Consider the following 21,204-nt stretch of genomic DNA (forward strand, 5'->3'; position numbering starts at 1 on the left):
CACACAGCAACCCTATTACTGTCTACTATTTAGTTTCAACTCAGTTCCCCTCTCGCTCTCTCCTGTCCCCTGGAGGGAGTTGTCATCTTTAAGTCAACTGATTCTAAGAGCTCAGCTTGATCACCCTTCAGAGAGTGAGGAGAGTGTTGACTTAAAGCCCCGGTAGCGTCCACAACGGGCCGGGAAGCGGGGAACCTGTAGCAGCAGGGCAGGCGCATGCTTAGTTTGGCCGTAAGTAGCTAGAGGCTAACGAGAACTCAGATATGCTGCCGACAGCGATTGTCAGCACTGTTCCCTCTGGGCCTGTGCGTGTGACAGAGTTTACTTTGTGCCCTGGCCTCTCTTCCAAATCACTCTAGTTAAAGGGTGGATGGAGGGAGGGAGGAGGTGGGAGAGTATTGAGGTTGTGAGAAGTAGGGCCTAAGCTATCCCGGCCTGATAAAAAGGAAAAAAAAGTGCCTCATAAAAGAGAACATTCGCCAACCGGAAGGGAGTCCTGTAAATGGGTCACTCATTAACAGTTTATAAAGAGGCTGGATTGGGGACAGCCAAAGAAAGAACAAATAAAACCCACATGCATTCAGTAGAAGCAGGCCTCTGTATGGCAAACGATGAGCTTTTCAGGAAGAGGTTTATACTTTGTCATTTCGATAAAACATATTTGGTTGGACAAATGCCAGAGTGAGGTAAAGGTACGCCATCTAACGAAACCAACAACCATACTATAACCTCTGAGGTTTTAGAGAGAATCAGTCATGGGCTGTGTCTCAATTCCTCTCAAAGACCAATGGAGGAAGAGGTTGGAGGGAGGGACCTTGTATCCTGTTCTCCAATGCGCTTTGAGAGCAATTGAGGAAACAAGGACGGAAGCAAGGACTTAACGGCTAGTAGCGTTTTCAGACACAGCCCTAAATAAGAGAGGCTAGTCAACATCCTCCAGGGCTCACTATAGCACACGATAGGCCTATTCAACATCAAATGAATTCTAACATGAGGCAGTCACAGGGTGCATTTGGAACTTTATTGGCATTTTGCAAGACTTCAGGTTAAAGAGTTAACAAGCACGCATCATCATCATCATCATCATCATCTCTGAGTACCAGAGATGTTCCAAGAATCATTTCCGACAAAACTAGTTTGGCTGTTTTACAAACATACAAATAGAACATTAATAACGTTGCTTTAGCTGAATACTACTAGAACCAACTCTGCCAGAATAATCGTGCATTTAAGTTACGTTTTTTGATATTGCTGATGAGGCTTCTGTGTAACAGAAACAAAATGACAAAGGCATCATTCAAGCATTAAAGAAACGTGACAATACTTTAAAATGCCACAGTTCAGGCTAATTGCAATAATCAACTTAATGAAAAAGTAATTTTTTTGAAAATAAAAAAAAAGTGCAAAAGGCAGATATCCTTTGTTTGGGATAAACACAAATTCCAGTTCAAATTTGGACTGACAAAGAGATCAGTATACGCACTATGACAAGTAAGCAATTCACAACTGATGGAGAAAGAGGTTGCACATATAAATTGGCATAAGCTGTGACACAGTTCAATCATTTCACAATAAAAGTCATGAGTTTCATCAAATAACATATTTTTATACCAAAGACAATTAAATACGGGATTAAAATCAAGGGATAAAATTCAAATTGTAATATTGATACTCCGATAGAGCTCTAAAAGTAAATTTTTTTTTTTTAAATGACTAACCGTTTCATCATCGGAGCATATATCCAGTTCAGGTAAGGACACAATTGCATAAGACCTCTTGGCTGCATACCGTTTTCTTACATCTTCTCGTGTGTGCTTTCAACCAACGTCCACAACAGGTAGCCCCAGCTACTACACTGCACTATACTACCCCCTGTTAAGGTGTATCCACTGTACAAGACTTGGGATATTAAGCAGGATGGGACCATAACAGGGGTTAGATCAGGAAGGCAATTGAAATCTAGAGAGCCACACAAAGCCGGTGGAAATATCAGAAAACACACAGGGTATAATTAGCTGGGTTAATCTGTACTGTACGGACTTTCTGAAAAAGAGACGAGTCAGCCGTTTTTGCTTTTAATGAAAGACGCCAGACTTTCGCAGCTGTAATGATGCACTGGTTCTTTTCTTCCTCACTTCTTTTCACGGTGTTTTTTTGTTGTTGTTGTCCTGGTCATTCGAGAAGAGGGTCGCAAATCCTCAGGGAATTTCACATTAAGGAGGAATGTTTGGTGCGACAACCTGGAGCAAAGGAAGTGGGAAAATAATTCTGAAAGCGCAACTGTTGTAGAATTCGCAGACTACGGGTAGCAGGTGTAACAACATGCCATTTACAGAAAGACAAATTGGTAACAACAATATATAGTATTATTTCATAAACAACTTCATTTATATGCACGTCTTTATATGAATGTCAAGTCTCAAGGATAATATCTACTATACATGCTGGTATACGGTGACTGTGTACTAAGGTCTTCAATAGTAGTTGGGCTCCCGAGTGGCGCAGTGGTCTAAGACACTGCATCGCAGCGCAAGAGGCGTCACTGCATTACCTGGTTCACATCCGGCCGTGATTGGGAGTCCCATAGGGCAGCGCACAATTGGCCCAGTGTCGTCCGGGTTTGGCCGTCATTGTAAATAAGAATTTGTTCTTAACTGACTTGCCTAGTTAAATAAAGGTTCAATTAAAAAAATATATGTTTTACCTCAGTACAGGAAGAAGAAGCGTGTTCTGTGCGAGGCAGCCATGCTTTCAGACATGTTGCGCACTTTCAGGTAGCTCACGAACCCTCTGAAGAAAAGAAGGAGACCTGAGGAAGGGATTCGAAATCATTAGTAAAAAACACCACTATTCATCCAAGGTCAAGGAATTCACTTTACTATGGGAAGATTAGTAGTACATCATTTCAGCCACCAGATGGCATTGGTGTACAACATTCTAGGTGGATATATTAGCACAGCTTAATTCCTCAGCAATTGGCTAGTTGAAGAACGCAGCATTTGCTATACAGATCAGTAAACTTACCGAGGACCAGGAAAATCCACCAGAGCCAGTACTGCCCATTGAAGTATCCAGTAAAGTAGTCAGAGAACTGTGGGAAAGTAGAATTTACAGGAAATGGACATTCAACAACATGTCCGACCATCATGAGAATACTTGAATGACAATCAGTTACTACAAACACATACAGATTTTCAGAATCAACATGGCAGAAATTTACTTGCGCTAGGATTAGGACTCCTCAAGCCTCAGTTCCTCAAATGTTGGGTGTCCTAATTGAGACTATGGGCCGGTTTCCAGGACCAAAAGAAATAAGCCTATTCCCAGACACCAGGAAACCAGGCCTTTAATTTGGCACTGCTCAGATAAAGGCCTAAACTCCTGTATAGCCTAGTATTGCACAACATCTAGTGGGAGTAGCTGTGTGCACTAGATCAATGATGAAAGCCCGGGGTTAATAACTCTATGCCCACCAGTGTGTTGCTTCTTCATGTGGAAATTGTACAGGGCTTTGATTGATGCCCGGAGCACTGGGTTCCTGCTCTTAAGGGTGTCCTCCTCACATCTAGGGCTAACAAGCCTTAGCAAGCATCTGCTTCCTGCTGCACAAGCAGTGATATACTGGACATACTTGAAATGTATTTTGTAACATTCAACTCATTAACATGCTAGTCAAGTGAAACATTTTACGTCATTTATTTTTTTTTATTTACATTTTAGTAATTTAGCAGACACTCTTATCCAGAGCGATTTACAAGAGCAATTAGGGTTAAGTGCCTTGCTCAAAGGCACATTGGCAGATGTTTCTCCTAGTCGGCGTGGGGATTTGAACCAGCGACCTTTTTGGTTACTGGCCCAACGCTCTTTACCACTAGGCTACCTGCCGCAATTACGAGCACAGCATTGTCTGGATTAAGCAGGATAATGCTAGCCAGTTTAATTTAAAGTAAACCATTTGTAACATTGATGTTTGAAGTAGACACTCTTTGTATGGACTGCTTTTAAAGTTGTGGACTGTATGTCCTGTCCCATATTGAAATCAACTCTGTACGTTGTTTTAGATACATTGATTAGGCCCCTTTAACCCAATACTGCACTTACTCTGACGATGAGAATCCACTTGATGAGAGAGAGGCCAAAGCCGCAGATGGCCCCGTATCGGCCGGCGATGGTGTTGGTCAGGCAGAATGACAGGCAGAACCCAATCCAATTGAACAGGAAGGCCACTGTTTGGAGACGGAAGAAAGCATGCAGTTACAAGCACAGACCGACAGACAGACACCACTGTCAAGGTTGACTAACATTTCTGTTGAGTGAGTCACTGTTCAGTATATCACAAATTGGATGTCCTTCTATACATACTTAAAGACACATTCTGAGACCAAATGAATGCAGCCAGAGAATCACTAAGCTGACTTACTTTGACCTTTCCCACCTCCATTCCTATTGGAGGAAGAGATAATGTTGTCTTCAATGAGTGACTGTTGCCACCTTGTGGTGAATCCATAGAAAACACCTTCAACTGCTTACTCACATTTTCATCCAAGCAAACTTTTGTTATGTTCCCCTGCTCAGACTGAAATGGGCCAGTCCGCTCAGTGAAAGAGGCTATTTGGGCTTGTCGACTCACTGAAGAATGGGTGGGGTTTCGTGCACAAACAACAGATCCACTCACTGAAAAAGGCCAGCATGAAAATGCCATCGTTCCCCACTCTCAGCTGGTCGACATCGCTGAAATCATCCCTTGGAGGGAAGTCATCCTCCTGTTTAAAAGAAAGAGGACAGGAAAACAACTCATCCACATCTTCTGAAGAAACGTAGCAATAGCACTGTTGTGTGTCGACATTTCCTTCTCTTTTAGAGATGTTGAGAAAGCAGAAATAAAGCTCAATGGGCATTTGTACCAAACCTACATAAAATAGAGCTAATATACTGTAAATACTGTTGTAGCTATGACTTGGACAATATAGCTATCAAAGTTGTTTTGGTCCTGAAATATGTTGTTACACTGTGTAGTTAATAGCAGCATTGAAGTTTTTCTTACAGCATTCCAGCAGAATAATCCTGTTTTTATGGGTAAACATCCCATACTCAAACACGTGTGTGTGTGTGTGTGTCCTACCCCTGGTATCACCTCCACAGCAGAGAGTACCATGGCTGCAGCTTTGGCTTTCTCTGCCTCATCGTAGGTGGGAAGAGAGGTGGCCACGCTGTAGGGGGGCGGCACGGGGAAATCACTTGGGTAACAACTGCTCTCTACTGGGGGGACCACAGGGAAGAGACATGGCCCATTAGACTACGACAGGGCAAATTAACACTGTTCACAAGGTGAAGATGGAGTTCGGAAATCAATTCAATCAAATAAGGAAATCACATCGGCTTAATTCCAGGAGTGTGAACTATCGGCCTATACTTAGGGCAACTGGCTGGTTCCAACGTGTTTGAAAGAACTACATGAGAGCTACAGACGCTGCGAGAGAATGAGATGGAGAAAGGGGCAGAAAGACAAAGTGAGACACAGAAAAAGGCAGAAGCAAAGACATAAGCTAAACTGAAGAGCAGAACGGGGATAAAGAGCCAAACAGACAGTATATGGAGTCTTTGGTTCTGTACCAGGCATGGCAGCGGTGGCTCCCAGGGCGATGCTGGCATACGGGGGAGGTGGGGCCTCTGCGTCCCCCTCCAGGGCTACTGGGACCAGGCAGGCCTGGGAGGACGCGTTGGCCTGGGCCGAGGTGCACGGCTGCTGGGCGCTGGTGGAGGGCTCACAGGAGTCGTCTTCATCATTCTCAAACTGAGAGAGAAGGGGGGCGGGGGGGGGGGGGCAGAGAGAAGGAGTTAAGTGTCACTTCAATAAAACCCACGTCACAAGTTCACGACACAGAATGTCAAAAGGTGAGGAAGGAGAGGGAAGCCCTGTAAACTGAGACGCTTGGAGAGATATGGTCATGGCCCAACACTGAAAGATCATCTGCTGTTTTGTAATAAACTAAGTAGGCAACATTTGATTCCAGTGCTAAGGGCTCTGAACACATCCAAAACATGTGATCTAGGCTAACTGCCAGCATAGCATCCAGTTGGAAGCAGACAACATGGTCATGGGAAACAGAAGGGTGACGGTAATGTTATAGAGAAGACAGCACAGCCTTATATCTGGCCAATGACAAATGATGTAGCTTAAGCGGATGCATAGCCTCGGCCTTGATCAGTGTGGCAGCAGTGCCAAATGTTGCTTTAGTCTCGCAGCTCACTTGAGGCTGTGGCGTTTTGCGTAGGTCAACAGACCAGCGTTTAACTTGTGGCTTAGCTGTAGATGAAGTTTGTCATCATGTCCAGCAGCACTCTATGCACTGCGGGTCAATGTGCAAAGCCAGGAGAATGATTGAGTGCGATGCTATCCGGTGTCAAGGACACCAGTTATGCAAGAGCTAAACGACTGCATAATTGGCCAGGGGTGAATGAGTTATTCCACCATCGGCACACCAAGGCCTAAACAAGAACTGCTGAGGTTCTCTCAGTACGTCCTATATTCATCTGATACGTCTAGTATACAAGTCCAAATAGTTAGGTTAGGCCTACATGTTTAAAGACCTGTTCAGAATGAGTGTACACAAATAACAAGGATGGTACCCAACCATCCTTGTTATTTGTGTACACTCATTCTGAACTGGTCTTTAAACATGTTTACATTAAACAGGTTTACATTATAAAACAGCCTGTATGACGTATCTAAATACAGGTTACCCTCAAAACCTGAAAGAGATGACACAGAGGCAAATCCACTGTTGCCTAGCGACTGAGAAAAGTGCAGAGGCAGGATCAAAATAGCATGGCTGTGGCTGAAAAAGTTTTGCACTTCGAGAAGCAAAAAAGTTAAGGCATACCGTGGTATGTTTGACGTTAGCAAGCATTCCAGCATAGTGCAGCAGTGGGCATTTTTGACGTAAGGCCAGTAGGTTACATTTTTCAAAAGGCTTACAACTGCCTAATTAACTCATCCCATATCAAATCAGTCAGTCTATGGAAGTAATTATTGATAACCTAAATACACAGTGGCATGATAACGACTATGAAAGTAAAAGTTTTCTGCTTTAGAGAGTGAGGGGCCGATACAGGACTAAACCAGAAGTGAACCTAGCCTTGGATACACAGCATTCACACTGACAACTAGACCTCCAGCAGCATAGCTAAAGCTGGTGCTAGAGGCCAAGTGAATTAGATGACAGTGCGTCACACAGCGCGACCCAAACAAATATTTACACACATGCAAGTCATTTTTCAATTGGCACAAAAAGTGGATTCAATATCTTTCTGAATATTCCTCGTTATCGGAGTTCCACCTGAAACTGGAAAAAGGTGTTTATAAGACACCGGTGCCTACCAAATCGATAATTATGGAAGCGTCGCCAAGTAGAAAGGTAGGTTGAACACTGTTCCCCTATCCATTACCCATCCTACTCTAGAACACCAGTGTTTCTCTATATTAAATTTAGAAGCGGTGGGCCGCCACTTCTAAATGACAACTTCCACTCCAATTTTGTATTTTTTATAATATACACTGAAAAAAAAGATCAAACACAACATGCAACAACTTCACTGATTTTACTGAGTTACAGTTCATATGGAGGAAATCAGTCATTTTAAATAAATTAATTAGGCCCTAATCTATGGATTTCACATGACTGGGAATACAGATATGCATCTGTAGATCACAGATACCTTTAACAAAAATGTACCTCACAATGGGCCTCAGGATCTTGTCACTGTATTTTTGTGCATTCAAATTGCTGCCGATAAAATGCAATTGTGTTCATTGTCTGTAGCTTATGTCTGCCCATACCATAACCCCACCACCACCATGGGGCACTCTGTTCAAAACGTTGACATCAGCAAACCGCTCACCCACACAACACCATACACGTGGCCTGCGGTTGTGATGCCGGTTGGACGCACTGCCAAATTCTCTAAAACGACATTGGTGGTCACTTTTGGTAGAAAAATTAACGTTAAATTCTCTGGTAGACATTCCTGCAGTCAGCATGCCAATTGCACTCTTTCAAAACTTGAGACATCTGTGGCATTGTGTTGTGTGACAAAACTGCACATTTTAGAGTGCCCTTTTATTGTCCCCCGCACAAGGTGCACCTGTGAAATGTTCATGGTGTTTAATCCGCTTCTTGATATGCAAAACCTGTCAGGTGGATGGATTATCTTGGCAAAGGAGAAATGCTCACTAACCGGGATGTAAACAAATTTGTGCATATGGAACATTTCTGGGATGTTTCATTTCAGCTCATGAAATACTTGACATGTTGCGTTTATATAATACATACATTTATTCTTTTGTCATTTCTATCTTTTATATTTTTTTTTTTTTTTTTTGTGAAAATAATTTGGGGGATGTTAAAACATTTTCAGTGTAAACTTAAATGACTAAGACCAGAAATAATGTATGTAGAGAACATAATGTAGCTATATATAAGACCATCTTTGAGAACTAACAACCACCAAAATAAAAACTAGATTGGGGGAATACAAATAAAACAAATGTCATGGCATGTTATGTTTGAGTCACTCAAGACAGCACAAGAACACAGTATAAACCATGACAAAATGTGTGAATTGCAGAAAATGTACTTTTAAACTGCACATTTTCTCTCAGCCCCATGGTAAAATGTATAGAAATGCAGGAAATTAGCTTTAAAACTGTAAAACATTCCATCCGGCCTCAAACCGCCTCCCCCACCACTGCTGAAATAGCTAATAACTACCTAGCAAACTGGACTGAACAATATTATGTAACTAGGAATGGCATCTTCTTTGAGGGGGTGTATATTGTTCTCATGGAAAGCCAATTATTGAGCACGACAGAGATGTCATGGAACATTGTTTGTATTATGTACGTGTTTTGGGGGCTCTGACTATACTTGAGCAAGGTAGCTTATTTGGTGGTGTTGCCACAAATGGCTGCATATAATAATTGAAGTCTAGCCTGGGTTAGCTTACCTGGCACTGGCTGACATACAGCGAACTAACGTTTACTAGCTAGCCAAGTTAGTTATCCGTTCAGAAAACCAATACAAGCTGAGTTAACTAAGCGCCAAAATGCTGTCATGTGGATGATTAACGACTCAAATTCAATTGCAACATGCTAGCTAACGTTTAGCTAGGTTAGCTATTGCATAGTTGATCTGCTGCTGAATAATGCGGAAGTGATAGGCACGAGGAACATCAGTTTGATTACAAGCCGTCAATTTAAACATGTATAGTCTAGGTTGACACCAGGTCATGTTGTAAATAGGTTGTTTATATTAGTTGGAGTTCGCAAACAGATGGCAATGTCGATTGTTTTGGCTCACCACTTGGTATCGGCTCGCTGCCTGGTCCATCTTGACGTTAGACTCAGCTGGCGGAGCTAGCCAGCAAGCGAAAAGTCAACAATCGTGTATTTAGCTATTTCGTAACTTAATTTTACTTTTTAATGGACAGCATTCAGGTGAAGTAGATTAAATATAGACGCTGGGACGTACAATAAACCGTCCATTTACGCTTCAACTGAAGCAAAACTCCTTATCATAGGAAACGTCGAGTGAGTGGAAACACATAGGGCTCTTTGACTTGTGACGCAATGCCTCCGAATTCCAAATCTACTCCTATCCACTACACTTACCTCATCCCTGTATATCTTAAAGATATTGGATGAATCTAAACAATAAGGTGAAAATATAAGACATCATCTTATTCGTAATACCTATCCAATCTCATCAGATTTGACTGTAGACAAGACATTGTATAAACTAGGAAATAGGTGCTAGTGGTCGAATTGGAATTGTGCATTCTACTCTACCGGGGACTAAAAACATTTGACCACTAGGTGGTGCAAAAAGTCAAAAGTTATTCAGAGAGGCAGAGACGGACGGTCAGAAGTCTACACGCACACACACTGTTCGCTATAATCCCACCGTATGTGTCGGCAAAATAGCTATTTCCCCATTTTGGGTTGTGGGACTTTTCACTTGGACAGGTAGGCCTACTTGGTAGTACTCTTGGTTTATAGTCTATCAGGACTCATTGGATTGGCTGCTGTAACTGTAAACCAGGGCTCCCCAAATGGCGGCCCGCGGACCAAATTTGGACTGAGGCTGGTTTTATTTGGCACCCCAAGTTTTCAGAGCCAAAACACTTTTTTTTTTATTATATTTTTTATGTACAATTTTCATTGTTAGACATAAGACTAAAACACCAGGAAATCATCTTCAATTGATTGTTCCAAAGTATTCCCCACGTGGCCCCCAGACCATCCAGTCAAGAATAAATCGGCCCGCGGCTTAATCTAGTTGATGATCCATGCTGTAAGCGTTGGTAAGGCGAGACCTTGTTAGAAAACATTGGGGAGAACATTGGGGATATTAGGAATTTATGAGGCCCTGATTTCATAGAGAATACATTAGGCCCCTTTGGCTCCTACCACCATGGAGTGAGAGTTCCAAAACAAACCCAGAGGACGCAATCAACTTATATTTTCCCTCTATTTTCTTTCCCTGCAAGTGCTTGTTAGTGAAATATGTGTTTGGCCATTAAAGGAGAAAGGGAGAGAAAGAAGGAGGGAGAGCATTCAATTGCATGGCTATTTCTGTCTTTAATTCAACTGAGACAGTTGTAAATTATATGCAATGCAGGCTGTGCAAGATATGGTCTATCTAGGCTCATGTGTACTACAAATTGGGAGTAATTGAGCAGTAGATTATAGCTATTCAATCAGACCAAATAGAGAAGAGAACATTTACAAACACAACAAATATAAGAGCAACATTTACAGTTTCTGTTACATTTGGAACTGTTGGATAGTTCCCACATATCAAAAGTAAATCAATAGCTTCATGACTGCAACAAGTGTGTTTGAGAGGAATTGATTCTTACTTTAACTTGCAGTATTCATACATGACCACAGGGAGTCACCATAATGACACCAATAAGTACATGTGTCCTTGGCTGAAAATGTATGTAAAACATTGACTACATGCAACAGGGGTGACCAACCCTGTCCCATACAGCTACAGTGTGAGCAGGTTTTTATTCCAGGACAGTTTTGTCTCACCTGATTATAAGAGAACTGTGTGCATATAAATCATCTAGAGAGAGAGGGGATTGGGGGTCAGAACCCATGGGATCTTATAGGCACCTGAGATTAACTCACTCCGCTGGGAGTTTGGGACCATCTGAGGAGGGCACTCACGCAAACGTGCTGGGGCACAGATGCATACATGCAACAGCTGAATACCTTCCCTGATCAACATCTCCAGGATGCCTCCATAGCTGCCCTTTTATGTAAGAAATACAATATGGATTAGATGAGTGCACAGTTATCCAGATACATGAACATAGTGAGACATTTCATAGCCCATCATTACAACAGGGTGCTCTGTCCAGAGGCCCTATGACCTGTGGGTCACAGGCAGGTTGTCAGCAGAGCTGGGTCTGCTGCTCCATGATCCACCCACATACGTTGCTTTTACAGTTTTATAGATATACCACTCTCACCCCTGAGGCTACTGAATGCTGACTGCCTTACAACTGAGACCAGTGATGTCTGACCAAGTTTAGTGCTCATGGCAGCCATTTAGCCTTGGCTAACAAGCTGACTCAGCTGCTTACATCATGCTGATCAGTACAAATGGTGTAGTTAAACAGCTCTTCTCATTTGAAACAAATCAGGCGAGCTTATTGAAACCAGACCAGGGTTCAAATACTATTTGAAGTCATTTCAAATATATTATCTGGGCTTGATTGAGTTTCCTCTGTGTAATGGAACCAATAGAACGGAAGCAAAATAGCAAACCCCGCCCATCTGGCAATCCAGACAGGCTTAACAAGGATTTGAAAGATTCAAAATAGTATTTGAACCCAGGTCTGCTTGGAACACTGCAAGGACATCATACTGCTGAGCAAAATCTTGATATGCGTCATGCATTTGGTGTACTGGAACCAAAGTGTAGAGTGTTATGATGCTGTGTGAAATTATGCATGCAATTTTCAAGAAGATTTGTTTCATTTATCCTTGTCGGCATAGGCAAGACATACTGGAATACCAGGTATTCTTCTTCATCTCAGTGGGAGTCCTGCTTGAACAAAATTATTTCACAAATATATAAAATGCTATTGTACCTATGATGTGAACATTTTACTGGGTATTCCATGACGTTCACATTTCTCACTTGTTTTAATGTGTTCAGGTGGGCCAGTGACCTGATTACTGTTTGTTTTCTCCAGGCTATTATTGTTTCCATGTGTATCCATTACAAACTGAGTTCTTCAATCAGGGTTCTTTTTTAGCTGCGTAGGTGGGACAGTGAGTGATGCTACCCTCCAATGAATCATGATAACCCATGCAGATAGATGCACTAGACTGGGCTGTATTGACTCATGCTTTACCTGCAGTTCTTTTCATAAGATGATAAGATGAACATTACACAGCCCATGGCAATAACTTCTTCAGATACCCTTCACATTGAGAGCCCGCGTTCTACATTTGTACTTCAAACGAGAGCCGCATCGCACCCACAGAGCTAAACGCAGAGTCGGATCCAAACCGTCAGAGTACTCCAGAGGCACCCAACGCTCTCAAAGTACTTACAAAGCCTACCCCAAAATGGTTTTCCATCCAAGTTTGGTCGGTAATGCTTCAGGCAAAAGAGATGGCAAGCCCTCGCTAAGCAGCCCTCCTGTAAGGGCATGACGAGGGAGACTGTATATAAACAGAAAGCAGTGAAATTAAATGTGTCTGTATGGCACTTTGCATGTTGCACTGAATACTAACAACTAGGTGTACCTTTTTCAATTAGGTGGCTTAAAGCTAGAAACCTCATGAGCTAAGTTCAACTGTCATACCCCATCAGAACACAAAATATAAGCTTGTTTTACTCCAATGTAAATGTAAGCAAACACCATATAGCTTCAGAACATGGTTGAAACTATCATTTTGATATCATGGATGGTCAGTACTTGCAACCATTGCTTTGAATTTGAGACTGGTTTGATTTCTCGGGCCCCATCCCTCAGGTTTTTTTTACCAAAACACAGTCAGGGGGGCACTTTATAATTGTTTCAATTAAGGATTCCAGCTTTAACATTGTTAGACATTTGAGTAAAGAGACCCCAATGGTATATTATGTAGGGTCAAGAAACACTGGCTTTTGGCAAGTTGGTGTCTGTGATTGGAATATCACCAACCTAAACAGGGAAAGGAGTGGACAGAATCAAGATAACTTAAATATGGAGATTTTAGGTTCTGGATTCTTCCAGGTAGCTGTCGGGCAGACTCATGCCCTGTCGAAGGTTCACAGAGCTGGGACGGATATCTCTACTCACAGCAGTTCAAAACTGAACCTACCTCTCGGTGAACCAAATTAAAGCCTGAATGTCCATCCAGGAAAATCTATCCTTTTCTGTAAAGTGTCTATAATCCAATGACTGTCAGATCGCATTAAAGCACATTCCTGGATTCCCCTAAAGACACAAAACGTATTGATAGTGCAGTACAGAAGTGAGAATTCTGACAAAAGTTGATTTGGAGATTGCATGTTATTGGCCTAAGTTTGTTATAACTAACTATCTGTTGTGCTGTTGCAGCGAGGATAAAGGGGATTAGCTTTGTTATTGACTTATGTCTAGTCTTCCTTTTACTCACAATTGATTTCTTTTTTGGCGAACACATCAAATACAGTGAATCATGACTACATAGGGGATATTGAAATAAGCCTTACATTAATCCCATTGCTTTATAATAAAGGATTACATCCTGGAACTTGTATTAGCTAAGTAGTTCAGACATATTTGCTAAGAGCCTTCCTCCAGTTCCTATTATCCAACATCAGCAGGTTAAAACAGAGGGGGATGAGCTTTGCCCTTTGAAGAGGAGAAGATATTAGGGTTATTAGGGATTAAGGTGTAGTGATGTGTTTCTGGGTTTTGTAGGCTCTGGTATTTTTCCTGTGTGTGTTTGTATGCCAAGTGCATGCGTGCAGTCGTGTGCGTGTGTGTTTATGGTGTGTGTGTGTACACGTATGTGTGATGGCTTCAAGTCATTTCACAGGGCGTCTGCCCTGTTTCAGTGCCCAGTAATGCCATTAACCATGTGTGTGACACAAACCCCTCACACATGGCTGCAGTTACCTGGCAACATGACAAGGTAACTGGACTTTAGAAAACCCAACAAAAGATGAGTGTATTTATTTTTCCTGTCCAGCGGCTAGTACTCTTTGTGCATCCCAATTGGCACCCTATCCCCTACATAGTGCACCTATCGGCCCTGGCCAAAAGTAGTGCACTAGACAGGGAATAAGGTGCCATTTGAGATGTACGCCATGACAAAAACACCCTCTCTTGACTCTTGCAAGGTTAAAAGCGTTTTACTCTGAATAATAGCAGCCTCCAAATAAATATAATTACAGTGAGAGGAGAAGAGAGGAGATTGCTCAGAAAATGAATGCTGGGAACTCTGGCTGCGTTACTGTACACACAAATATGCCATCAGTTGTCTAGAGACAGTGTACGAACCAATGAAACACTTTTAAAAGCTTCCTAGGTCATCATGTCATGTATTTCAACTGCAGGTTTCAGCCGTCTGTTATTGCTATTAATTAAATATGTAATTATCACATAGCTGAATCTACTGAAGTGTCCAAACATACACATAATGTCACCTAATGGATTCAATGACTTGGTATTCATTAGTAGATTATTTGTAATACTTTAATTAGCTAGATATAGTTAGAGAACATTTCATAATTACTGGGTATGGTTCTCTTTTAATTAATGTCCTGATGGTATGAATATGGTGGACAGTTAGAAAGGAGGTAGGCAGGCAGGCACACACTACACATGTACCTTGAGTGTACAGCAGAGGGAGTGAGACTCCAGTTTGTTTACTGTTTCAGAGAATTGCATATACAGATGTAACATAGTAAAAGTTAATCTGGGACTATCAAAATAGTATGAAATGTAACATTCCGTATGGTTACATAAGACAGATGGTTACTTTTGGCAGAATTGAAAGTAGGGTGGTTGGTTGGGGTGGCTGGATGGATGGATGGATGGATGGATGGCTGGCTGGGTGTATAACTTGGACTTACAGCAAACCAAAGGTTGCAAGTTTGAATCTCATCACGGACAACTTTAGCTAATTAGCAACTTTTCATCTTCTTAGCTCCTTTGCAACTACTTAGCATGTTAGCTAACCCTTCCCCTAACCCTAACCCGTTAACCTAACTTCTAAACATAACCCTAACCTTAACCCTAACTCCTAACCCCTAGCCTAGCTAATGTTAGCCAGCTAGCCAACATTAGCCACATAGCTAGAATTCGTAACATATCATACGTTTGCAAATACGTAACATATTGTACATTTTGAAACTTCAAAACATATAATACAAATTGTATTACGTAACATATCATACTAAATGGGTCATGGACATCCACAAATGAATACATACCATATGAAACGTAACATATCATACTAAAAGGAGTTCGCGGATTTACGTACAGAATAATACGAAGTGCTCTGAGACCAGGTTGGATGTACAGTATGTTTTGTAAGAGCATCAAAATAACTCCTCTTTATTTGTCCGGCCTTGGAAAGTTGGAATACCTTTCAGCATGAATTGGTTTAGTTGACTGCCAGTACATTGTGTTCCAGCTTTTGGATGTGTGTCTTGGTTACCATTACATACATTTGGTAGTCAATACACGTGGCGTCCATATTCAGACAGTGTCAGAGTCTCATTGGGCCTATTCACTTGAGCTGAGACATAGCTCTCTCCCGGTGGGTACAGAGATCAACTCAAAGACCCGGTGATACCAAGACAGCTATTCTCACTCCCCCACACTGTCTGTCACAGCGACTACAGCCTCAGAGACACCCATAAATAAAACCTCAATGGCTGATAGATGGGGCCAAGGTGCTATCAGCAAAGGGCTAACGTTAAACCATCTCCATTAACCATTAAACCATCTCAAGGCATGGTATGGTATGGTGTGGCATGGGGCGGCAGGGTAGCCTACTGGTTAGAGTTTTGGGCTAGTAACAGAAAGGTTGCAAGTTCAAATCCCTGAGCTGATAAGGTACAAATCTGTTGTTCTGCCCCCGAACAAGGCAGTTAACCCTCATTGGAAATAAGAATTTGTTCTTAACTGACTTGCCTAGTTAAATAAAGGTCATAAAATAAATGTGCTGCAAGAAATGTCTTCTCCCCTGAGCCCAGCTGCTACTCACTCGGTTCCCTGTCTTCTAATGAGTCTACAGGATAGATATTGCTTCTGTCACGGGGAAAACAAATGGAAGCCTGCTACAGTGCTCACTCTGAGTGCTGCTCGGTTCAAACATGCTGATCCAGGCAAAGTCACCAATCAATCTGCTGTAATGCTGTTTAAAGACTCACAGAAGATTGGAGAAACGGGATGAATGTACAGAATTAATGATTTTGCATGGAGCTGGTGGAGAAATATGTATGCTTTCATTGAGGAAAGGCCTGGTGATTCAAGGTTAATGTTGAGCGGAATCTCTGAGAAATCTGTACTACAAACTGTACTGGATACTGAAAAGGCATGTATCACTTGCCTAAGAAATGACAGGGTAAGCTGGCATGGATCAATGTTTTCTTGTCTACAACTTTGAAGAATGATCAGTTTTCCGTTATGTGTCAAGCTCCTCCATTCACTCTTGATTGGCAGCAACTAAATTACAAACCTCTCCTTTGAATTCTGTCCTTATACATGCCAGCTGTCTCTTTTAGCATGTATCCATTAAAAAAGCCACCAAAGACTTCAACAGAAATGTCCAAAGCTTAAATTATCATGTGACTTTTACAAGACTCATACAGTAGGCCCTATCCTAAAATTACCTCTACACTGAGTGAAAAATGAACTTTAGTTTACTTTTTAGCCAGTGCAGATTCACAGATTCAGCAACGTCATTGCTCTCTCTCTCTCTCTCTCTCTCTCTCTCTCTCTCTCTCTCTCTCTCTCTCTCTCTCTCTCTCTCTCTCTCTCTCTCTCTCTCTCTCTCTCTCTCTCTCTCTCTCTCTCTCTCTCTCTCTCTCTCTCTCTCTCTCTCTCTCTCTCTCTCTCTCTCTCTCTCTCTCTCTCTCTCTCTCTCTCTCTCTCTCTCTCTCTCTCTCTCTCTCTCTCTCTCTCTCTCTCTCTCTCTCTCTCTCTCTCTCTCTCTCTCTCTCTCTCTCTCTCTCTCTCTCTCTCGTGTGTGCATTATGTGCCTCTTGCTAGCTGTCACTCACATGGCGAGGGGCTTACAGTTTTTCTCAATTGCTAAAACACAATTTCTGAAACCTTGCTCCATTTCCTGAAAACATTAAACACAAAACCTCATCTTCAAGCACTATGTACATAACCTCTGACTCCTCTCGCAAAATGAAATATTCACCTCAAAACAGCTTTACCTGTGTTCAAAATCAAACACTGCTCTCAAATCAGAAACAAAGTGATCAAAATGATATACACTCTCAAGCAGTCAGTGAACAATACACCGAAAAATAGAAAACACATTGTTCAAAACATACAATTCTCAGGGAGAAGTAAATTTTTAATCTAAAAAAATGCATATTTTTCCGTCATTGTCTTTTGATGAACGAAAACATGTTCTATCATAGTAGCTCAAAATTGATCAGAAATTACTACTCTGCTTTGCTCTTTGCAATTTAGTTTTTTGTTCTTCCTCCTCCTTGTACCCCTATTTTTACAGTACCGTACCCTGCATCTCACAAGCTTGTCCTTTGTCTCTGTGATACTGTAATTCTTGTTCTTTGTTGATATGAACCTGCAACCAGTCAAAATCTATTGAGCAGTCAGTACTGTCAATAAATGGAAAGCACAATGTTCAGGGCCATACAATTTGTCCATTGTACAGTATACAGCCTACAATGCACTGTACTACAGTATACAATACTAAAAGGGACAAAAATCAAAGGAGTAAACATGTGATCAATGTGCTTCTTCTTGTCTTTGGGCTGGGTCAGGCCATAGCACTTCGTCGACATCACAAGCAATATTGTCCCTCCTGAGGCAACGGGGGAAGAAGTCTCTTGTGTGCCGTATCCAGCCCTGACATGATTCCTCACCTATATCACCACAGGCTAAATCCATGGCTTGCAACAGATTTACTCTGGTGTAGGGTTGTCTATCATACACTTTCCATCTCCAAGAGGAGAAAAACTCCTCAATCGGATTCAGGAAAGGCGAGTATGGAGGGAGGTACAAGTTCATAAACTGCCCATTGATGTTAAAACCATTCCCTTACCTGAGCAGCTCGGTGGAAACTGACATTGTCCCACACTATCACATAGGTGGGGATGGGATTCTCATTTAGCTCTTGACCCTGCTGCTCTTGAACCTGCTGTTCAAATAAAATATATCTTAGATTGGCAATAAATCTTAGAAGGTGCTGGGTGTTATATGGCCCGAGTGTAACATGGCGATGTAGAACACCATGGTTGCTGATAGCAGCACAGATTGTGACATTGCCACCTCGTTGACCAGGGACTTCAACAATGGCCCGCTGTCCAATCATGTTTCGGCCTCTCCTTCTCCTCTTTGTTAGATTGAAACCTGCTTCATCGACAAAGATGAACTCATTGGGTCTGTCCAAGGATTCCAAGTCAAATATTGTCTGTGTAGAAATACAATATACTGTATGTAGGATTTTGTAAGTCGTACAGAGACAGTGCTATTCTGTAGAGTACAATTAGGCCTACTGTATGCACTTCTGATTCACATACATTGTATGTACTGAAGAGTAATGTCATTCACATAGTATGTGTTAGTACTGTAGACAATCTTCTTCTGAATGTACACTTACTTGCACATACTGAGCTTGCAGTTCTTTTACCCTTGGTGAGTTGCGCTCAAAAGGTACTCTGTATACTTGTTTCATTCGCATCCTGTTACGATGGAGGACACGGTCAATTGTGGAAATGCTCACACTGTTGATTCCCTGGAAGTGTGTGTTGTCTTGTATCACTTGTTCCTGGAGTCGTATTGCATTATCTTGAAGGACCATGCCAACTATAACGGCCTCTTAATCCCGAGTGAATATAGCTGTCCTTCCACCTGCATGTGGCAGCCTTGCAATTCTACAAAAAGTAGTTGTGCAGTTACAAAACATATTCATGCAGTACAATACATACAGTGATTAACTTTACAAATATCTATTGAAACAGCTGCATATAGTGTAGTACAGTAAATTTGCAATTACAAAAATACAGTAGTATACTGTACCTGTTCTCTTCTCTGAATGTCCTTACTATGGTGGACACAGAAAATCGGCTAAAATTGGGTTACACTCTAAGTCCTGCTTCCCTCATTGTCAGTCCATGGACAAGAACATGGTCTATAACTGTTGCTCGAATTTCATCAGATATTTCCACTCTTTGTCTTCCTCTTCGTCCTCCTCCTCCACTTCCTCCTCGTCACCCACCTCGCATACGCACTCGTCCTCGTCCTCTCACATTGTTTCTTCTATCCATTCTCAGACTTTCTCCTTCCCACCTTCAACAACCTGTTTGCTCTCTGAACTGGCTTATATTGGTTGTGTTGCATCATTTGAAACAGGTTAAATCAATTTTGAGTGGTTGTGTTCAATCAATGACATGTGTTCTCTATTTGTATTTGATTGTTGCCACTTGTGTTTACCAGTATGGATGACATGTGCATTAGAGTGCAGAATGTGTTTTGAGAATGAGAATGTGTTTAGAGTTTTGCTGAAAAGTCTAAGTGAGATCTGCAAATTGTGTTTTACCATGTGAAATGGTTTAAGGTATTGACAACAGACTGCATAATTAGCTAAATGAGTCCAGGCAACTGAGAACTTTGTTCAGCCAATGGGTTTTAGTGTTTTAGCAATTGAGAAAAACTGTAAGCTCATTTGTTGAGCTCAAATTACTAGGGGGCTGACCCACGTGGGGGGGAAATGTAGGGCAGCACAGCTTTCAGAAATACAGTGGCTTTCAAACTATGGATTTGGTGGTAAGACAATCATTCTGGTCATAAATTATGCATGTATGAACTACACATTCACACATCCAGCCCAAAGCAGGAGATTTAAAAAAGACTTAGTAGTCGTCAAAGTTCAGGAGCATGTCTTTAATCCTATATCCTTACTGGGCAGCAGAATGGATTCATCATCTACATGAGTTGAGAGAAGGCAGTATACCAAAGGTAGTGACGGTTACATGGCATCCTTGGTTCAGACAAATGCAAAAACAGGAGGTACTGTAAAGCAGAAACCACAGTCATTTAAAGTTGCAATATATGTAACTTTTTGGGCGACCCGACCAAATTCACATAGAAATGTGAGTTATAGATCTGTCACTCACTGAAAGCAAGTCTAAGAAACACTATATGTGCGCCATTTCTATGCTTCCTGTTCTTGCATTGAGTTTTTATGTCTTTTACTTTCAGTTTTGTATACCAGCTTCAAACAGCTGAAAATACAATATTTTTGGTTATGGAAAATAAAAAACATATACTTACTTGTTTTGTCAAATGGAAATCAGAGAAACTATTAGAATTTTTTCAACCAGGAAATTCTAGAGCAATTTCTGCATTGTGCAACTTTAACTAATAAAACACTAATGCATCCTCTTCTCATTGAAATGAAGACCATACTTCGAATTCGGTAAAGGTCCACTCTTAGTTTTTTTTTTTTAGTGTGGAATGGATTCTTGAATAAGCCAGCATTGAATTGCTAAAGAGTAAGTCATTATTTTGATTATACAATACATTCAGGCCCAGAGACAAGTTCCTCTACCTTTAATCAGTCAGGGGCAGTTGTGGCCAAGCCTCCCACGTCACCCAGTATCCAAACACACAACCTCCACAATCTTGTCTTCTCTTCTCACTGCCACAACAAAAATGTATTTATTGAGTGGGTATCATTTGAAAACATTGGACAAGACTCTCTTCCTCTCCAAATCCACAGACTTCTACTAACAATGTTCACTGGTTTCCGTCGCTGTGGTATCTCATGGGACTACCCTTTTAAGTTAGATCAGTAAGCTATACTCCATTGTGTAGCTTCAGGCTTCGTCACAGTCCCTCGTCAAGAGGATCTTATATAAGAGGATGTTATTTAGCAAAAGAAGGCACGCCGTTAAGGTAGCATCTTTTGAAGTAGAAAGTCAACCTTAAAAATTGTTC

At 41.6% G+C, this 21,204-nt stretch overlaps 1 protein-coding gene across 2 annotated transcripts; it reads right to left on the reverse strand.

The window, feature by feature from the left end:
* Positions 1-1,002: 1,002 nt before the first annotated feature.
* Positions 1,003-9,682, reverse strand: LOC115179812 (NEDD4 family-interacting protein 2). 2 transcript variants are annotated; one of them, XM_029741612.1, is made up of 8 exons: positions 9,360-9,682; positions 5,614-5,794; positions 5,123-5,256; positions 4,676-4,763; positions 4,102-4,226; positions 3,025-3,091; positions 2,705-2,809; positions 1,003-2,240 (listed from the first exon to the last, which is right to left on the reverse strand). In XM_029741612.1, the coding sequence occupies exons 1-7, from the start codon at positions 9,387-9,389 to the stop codon at positions 2,706-2,708; spliced, it is 729 nt and encodes a 242-aa protein (XP_029597472.1). In that variant the 5' UTR covers positions 9,390-9,682; the 3' UTR covers positions 1,003-2,240; position 2,705. The 2 variants fall into 2 exon arrangements, with proteins under 2 accessions (XP_029597472.1, XP_029597471.1); XM_029741611.1 differs by having other exon boundaries at positions 5,123-5,259.
* Positions 9,683-21,204: the final 11,522 nt, after the last annotated feature.

Source organism: Salmo trutta, chromosome 39 (assembly GCF_901001165.1).
Source record: "Salmo trutta chromosome 39, fSalTru1.1, whole genome shotgun sequence".
Lineage (NCBI taxonomy): Eukaryota > Metazoa > Chordata > Actinopteri > Salmoniformes > Salmonidae > Salmo > Salmo trutta.

Excerpts from the sequence above, each read along its gene's own strand:
- LOC115179812 (XM_029741611.1), bottom strand. The coding sequence starts at position 9,389 with ATGGACCAGGCAGCGAGCCGATACCAAGTG. Across the intron at positions 4,764-5,122 it reads CTGTGGAGGTGATACCAGGG|GAGGATGACTTCCCTCCAAG; the intron begins GTAGGACACACA and ends TCTTTTAAACAG. Across the intron at positions 4,227-4,675 it reads TTTCATGCTGGCCTTTTTCA|TGGCCTTCCTGTTCAATTGG; the intron begins GTGAGTGGATCT and ends GTCTCCAAACAG.